Source organism: Rhagoletis zephyria, unplaced genomic scaffold, assembly GCF_001687245.7.
Source record: "Rhagoletis zephyria isolate East Lansing unplaced genomic scaffold, Rhagoletis_zephyria_1.1 Rzeph_scaffold_00996, whole genome shotgun sequence".
In the NCBI taxonomy this organism is placed as follows: Eukaryota; Metazoa; Arthropoda; class Insecta; order Diptera; family Tephritidae; genus Rhagoletis; species Rhagoletis zephyria.
Genome location: NW_016158080.1, coordinates 55978 through 62187, shown reverse-complemented (window position 1 = coordinate 62187; position 6210 = coordinate 55978). Strand labels below are relative to the sequence as shown.

The following is a 6210-nucleotide window of genomic DNA, read 5'->3' as shown; positions in this document are numbered from 1 at the left end:
TTTAAACTTTGCGAAATATTTGAAGAAAATGGCGGTGATGTGCAAAATTTTATGATGGGTATACTTGAGAGATCTGTCCAGTTTTTGGACAAAAAGAGACGTGTATTTCCGTCTAGCGCCTAGCTAGGGTGATGAGAAAACAGAGCGTCGTCTTTTAGGATTTCAATTTATTTTCGAAAAATATGTAGCTAAAGGGAAGTACTGAATTGTACGTGTCTCCAAATGGCAAGGTTCGCCATTTCATTGTATCTCGGATCGGCATGCTGAGTAGATCCAAACATAAGGCACTTTTTTGTCGAATTAATTAATTGTTAAAATATTTTAAATCCTGCACAACCGACGACAGTTGCACGCTGGGGACTTATTTCAGAGTAGCCTTTGTAGTAGCTACGGCATATACTTTCGTATTCCATAGATTATGAAACACGCTGTTAATTCGATTTTTTTTGTTTGTATTTTTCATACTGATGCATTTATTTTCTACTATTACACTTTAAATACACAAATTAAAAAAGAACAACTCTTCGATTCCCCTAGCTAATACAATCGCAAATTCAACACTATCCATTATTTACTTGAGTTATAATCAGTTCTGGTACATAGTCCTTTGCAAGTGCCGGTTTAGTAAATCTCTTCTTAAACTCTTTAGTGAATACCCACATTGGGCAAATGAGCACCTTCGGGTTGGAAGCCATTCTCGTCGGCAATATAATTCACAGTGTAGGTTTGTCCATCATCAGCGACGAAAGAAAATGAGCCACGCACAACGATTGTCTCATCCTCGGCACCAATATTTTTCAATTGGCCTTCCTCATTGTGCGTCTTGCCATCGCTGGTTTCCAAACTGCAAAACAACAACAACAAAAAACAAAAAGTTTCAAGTTCAATACAAGGCTGCCAGGTCGGTCGTCGCTGTCACACACTTACGCAAATGAGTATCCATCAGGCTTTACATCGGAATCCAAACGCAGAATTTGCGCTTGTGATGGATCATCGATGGGCGCAGCGACAACGATGGCGAATAACGCGGCGAATACAACAATAATGGCGATTTTCATGTTTGGCAAGAATTTTTCGCAAATACCGATTAATAGGATATCTTTTTATAATAATTTTATGACTACGCACTGCACTGTACGAACGAACACGCGCGTTGTTGGCTAAGTTGTTGACTTATGATTGCTTACCATGTGGGCAACACCAATTTATAGTACTTCGACGACTAGGCCAAAACAATAATAGAATTATACGATGATAGACTGTTATCCAAGTAAAAAAAAACTAACAAAAACTAAACAAAACAAAAAATAATAATAATAAACAAAAAAATAACACACAATAACTGATGTAATGGTGTTTGTTGTTAGATACATAAAGAAAATAATAACTAGTAAATAATAATTACCTGAGTCCGAAAACTATTTAAGCTGACAAGTTTAATATTTTTTTTAAATAATTAATAAATTTATCAGCTAAGACGAACGCGCATTAAATAAGTAAAAACACAAGCAAATTTCAAAAAAAAGGTAAACAAATTCTGAGCAATTTTTTTTTTTTTTTAATATAATATGCAACGCAGCTTTGTTTTCATTCATCTATGCATACATATGTACATCAGAGTAAATGTAAATAAATTGTGTAGGTTCGGTTTGCATTTTGCATTTAGTATACACTTTTAGAGTTTTATTGCCATTTTTAGAATCAACACATTTTGTTTTTTTTTTTGGTTTGTTTATGCGAAGCAAAATGTGTTGTCCGTTTAGCTTTTGGCATGACATGACATGTTAGGAAAGAGTAATAGAACTAATCTTACGAAGAAACTGTGGTAATAAAGATTTAATTATATCCAGGGATTTTCAAGAGGTTGCAGACCATACTGGTGGAGTGGTATTGAGACAATTACTGAGACATAAGGACTACGGAAGATCGTTGCTAAATATCTTAGGATATCATCACTGATATGAAATCAAAAAATGGAACAACAACAGCAAGAAAATGCTGGAAGCACGGACAAAAACCTACGTGACCCGACGAATCGTCCGGTTTCGATAATTACATTCGAACTGACTCCACTAAGGTTTTAATTAGGGCTTCTGGCGCACCGATTAGGTGCTTGTGAGCTATAAATAAGGCATTCTGTAACTTAATCAAATGACCTGAAATAGCTCCAAAAAATCCTAGTGGCTAATATCTCATTTTTTGTCGTCCTAGTAAAGCCGTGGCTGGCTTTTAGTTAGGTAGGTGGAAGTGGCTGCCAGGCACAGAGGACACCAGCACACTAAGGCCCGATCAGGTACCATTGTGATACCACATGGATCCAAAACCCCTACTCCTGAAACAAATTCGTGGAGTCTACGAACTTAGCCGTTGCGCTTAGATTGGCTAGAAAACCGTTTCCTACCTAGTGCTGGGCAATCGCAGAGTAAGTGCCTTATTGATTCAGGCTCTTCTTCGCCGTGGCAGCTCCTGCAGTAGTCGTTGTGACCAACCCCGAGGCGTTCTGCGTGCCTTCCTATCAGGATATGTCCTGTGAGCAAGCCAATGGCCAGTGACATATCGCCTTTATTGAGGGTGAGAATTTCTCCGATGTCCGTACATCCCATTTTGGCCATGTAAGCTTCATTGTATTACAGTTTTCAGTGCACTGCCATCTGGAGGCGGCTTCTTCAAGGAAGTTCTCCCTTAGTAAGAGCTTGCAGGAAGCGAGTGGCATACCCATCCTTTACAGTCTGGTGAAAGTGGAAACCTCACACACCTTTTCAAAAATAGTCCAGGAATGTGAGTTGAGGCTGAACCCCATTGCAAGGTGGAATTAGCTTGAACTTATTGAACCATGGCCATGCATAGCGGGAACAATTGGGTTCATCAAGGATTTCATCAATAAATCTCATGACAGCTGTTGATATAGTATTGACACCTGCAAAACATCCAAGATAGAGAAGAAGTGATCTACGAGCGCTGATAGGACCAATTACAGAGCAAAATCCATTGGGACGGCATATGGTCACCATAGGCAGCATCGAGGATTCACTACGTACATCTTGTTTGGAAGATGAGTACAGTACAGCACATTTTCCCTGCCGTTGTCCAGCCTTCGCTAGACGTAGATGTTATATGTTTGGTTCATAAGTTTTGATAATGGACGATCTACATACTCTTTCTCTCAATAAACTGCTAAGGTTCATAAAGGACTCTGGTAAGTTTGCAGAGGAGAAATGAATTCCTACCGCACCTATATATATGCCTAACCTCCAAATCCACGCTATAGGCCTTAAGTACAATAGGCAACATTGCCTGAGACATTAAAAAAAATTGTGTTTGGATTATACGGCACCCACAACTCCATTCCATTCCAATCCATTCCAAGGTCGCTGTATGCTAAAGTTCCAGAGCCTGATTTGGTTAAAATTCTAACGCAGCTTCGATACTTTTTAATTGGAAATTTCTGAATGTTCTCCCAAAAATCAGTAAGTCAAAGCCTGGTTTAAACAAACAGTGGTTTATGTTCTTCGCTGTCTATTCGCAGAATAAATTAATCGAGTAAGGCAGACCGATCGAGGAACTGCTGGAGTTGTTTATGCACGGAACTACATTCACATTGAAATTAAATGGATGGCGTTGTTAAGAAAAGCGGCATAAAATGAATCTATCTATGATGTAAAGGAGACGAGAAGCACAGCCTCGCAGCTGTTGAGGCAAGAACGGGTAACTCAAAGCCTCCTTTGAAAAGCCAAGGAAGTTCTCTAGTATCACATGGTAAGGACTGCCTATTGATAACTTCGCTTATAGCCCTTCTACGGGGAATCGGAATACGGTAGAGGAAAAGAGAAAACCGCAAGCGCAGCCAAGACCATTTTAATCTCGAAAGCGGTACCCATACTACAGCTTTTGTAACTAATGAAGCTCAGATACGCTCACATATCTCTCACAACGAGAGCAGTAAGAAAAACGGGAGAAACAAGGATTTGATGAGTAGTTTGTAACGTCTAATAAGAAACGCTATTCCAGCGATGCCGCAAAGATCTCTTTCAGACTTTCTTCATAGGAAATGGAAGCGGAACACCGCTAACAGTGAAGAAAAAATTTATTTAGATCGATGTAAAAGTTTTCCTGCTCGGCAGCCCCGAAGGTGACATCGAGAATTTGACCCTTAGGAATTCCTAGGGTAATGTCGGGTAGGCAAATTTGAGAATACGTTCTCCCTCAGAATTCTTTGCTGGTTGTGTTGCAAAAGTCCAGTGCGAGCCTTCATTTCATTACCTCCGATGGCCGAACCAACCGAAAAGTCGCTGCAGTGTATAAAAGCTACAAAACAAAAATCGAATAAGCGTATACTTCTCGAGATCTGTGGTGGATCTTTGGATGCCCTTACGAAGGCTATTAAAGATATTTGTTTCGGCATGCATCAGAAAAGTCTAAGTAAGGGTCTTTCTTGGCGATGTTAGCCCAGTAGCTTAGTGGGTGTCGATGGGGCAACTGGGCTCTTCAAAGAATCGCTCGCTAGTCAAAGATGCGGGGCAAAAACCTCTAAATTTTGGGGGAGTTTCTGGGAGGAAAATAGAAAGGTAGCCTATAATTTGACATTTAAAAGAAGATAATTGTTTTCCGTGCCAAAGCCTTAAACGCCCTTAGTATGCCGAATGCACACACAATATATTGCATAAAGAAAAAAATACTATATGTCATCCATAGCGCAAAGTATTCATTGTAGTTGTTGAAGTTGCCGTATTAGTTTTCGTAGTAAAATTAATTTTTTGTTCATTAACTCACCGACGCGAACATTAAATGATATATGTATGTGTATATATACAGTAAGGTGCATCATTCTCAAAAAAACAAAAACCGTAAATAAAAGTAATCGGTAACAGTACTGTTTTTCCAACGGAATTATAGAAAATGTCATATTTTAGACTTTCGCCAAAATATTTCTGACAAATATTGAGAGTTACGCGAGCTGTACTGACTTAAAAATACCTCCAAAAATTTCATTTTTTTGATGCCGTTGATAATATGTTGAAACATTTCGATGCTGACATTTTAAACTTAAACTCTTCTGTCATCTGAGGTGATTAAAAAAAATTTTTTGTTTTAACTAATTTTATGATAAAAACTCAATTTTTGAAGGACTTTTCAAACCGGTTGATGTCTTTCAAATGCAAATTTTTTTTTTCGGTGTGGCACCCTAATGTTCACATATGTGCATATGAAGCAATGCAAATCAGTTTTTGTCAAAAGTTGGTTGATTAGCATTTTTTCTAAATTAATCACTGAGCGTTTTGAAATATTTGATTCGTTTAAAATTTTGTTGCCATTGTACAAGCAACACCCTAATTATACAAATATTGTATAAACTCAAAAAGTTTGATAAATTAATTAATCGCTCAATTAATTGCACATACAAAAACCCTCAAATCATGTTTTTAAGAGGTTCTTGTATTTCTTTAATCGCAATTACGGATTTTTCACTTTTATAAGTATGTTGCGATGATTGTTTTGCGATTTACGCTTTAACAGTTCAAAATTGTATAAATTTTGGTTTATGAAATCATAATTGGAGATAAATTAGACATAGTTTACGATGGATAATCAACTGGGATTAGTATTTTTTTTTATAGCGAAAATTATCAATAGCAACAATATTGATGGCTTGTTAATAGCAAAGTGTATAACTTGAGATTAGCAGGCAACTTCGAGCAAATGATGCAAACCAAAAAAAAGGGATATTTAATTTTGCAAGCTTATAGATTCTAAGCAAAAGATTAGATACTATATAAAGTAAATAAACATAAGTCGCGATTTGTTAAACGTCAGCTTACAGACACGGATTAAAAAATTGATCAAGGATTCAAGCGCTCCTTTGAGCGTCACTGGTCTACTCGTGGCCTGAAGAACCTATTCATCTTATTGACAAAACACCCACCTTTACCGGCGGAGACCATTTGTGTCCCATGATCTCGCTCACTCAGTTTACCCGAGGACAACTCTTCAAGACTGTCTTCATAGCTTATCGGTTATGCTGCCCAATAGAAACTTGATAGGAATGTATCCTTAACCCTATATAGAGCCGGAGACTACACATCGGTTGTATGCGAACACAGGTGGAAGCGTAGATTTATAATTTCCATACGACAAGGAACATCTATTACTTCAGCAGTCCGTCAACTGGTAGAAACAGGATCTTGTAATGGGCTACGACGAAAATGGGAATGG

General features: G+C 37.9%; 1 protein-coding gene across 1 annotated transcript; it reads right to left on the bottom strand.

Annotated features, from left to right (window-relative positions):
* Nucleotides 1-447: 447 nt before the first annotated feature.
* LOC108362363 (larval cuticle protein 8-like) lies at nt 448-1169 on the bottom strand. The gene is made up of 2 exons (XM_017615294.1): nt 928-1169; nt 448-844 (listed from the first exon to the last, which is right to left on the bottom strand). The coding sequence occupies exons 1-2, from the start codon at nt 1056-1058 to the stop codon at nt 646-648; spliced, it is 330 nt and encodes a 109-aa protein (XP_017470783.1). The 5' UTR covers nt 1059-1169; the 3' UTR covers nt 448-645.
* Between the last annotated feature and the right edge of the window lie 5041 nt (nt 1170-6210).

What these genes read in the sequence shown, in the direction of transcription:
- LOC108362363 (XM_017615294.1), bottom strand. Translation starts at nt 1,058, where the DNA reads ATGAAAATCGCCATTATTGTTGTATTCGCCGCGTTATTCGCCATCGTT. An exon ending in CCTGATGGATACTCATTTGC is followed by an intron (nt 845 to 927) that starts GTAAGTGTGTGA and finishes GTTGTTTTGCAG; the next exon opens with TTTGGAAACCAGCGATGGCA.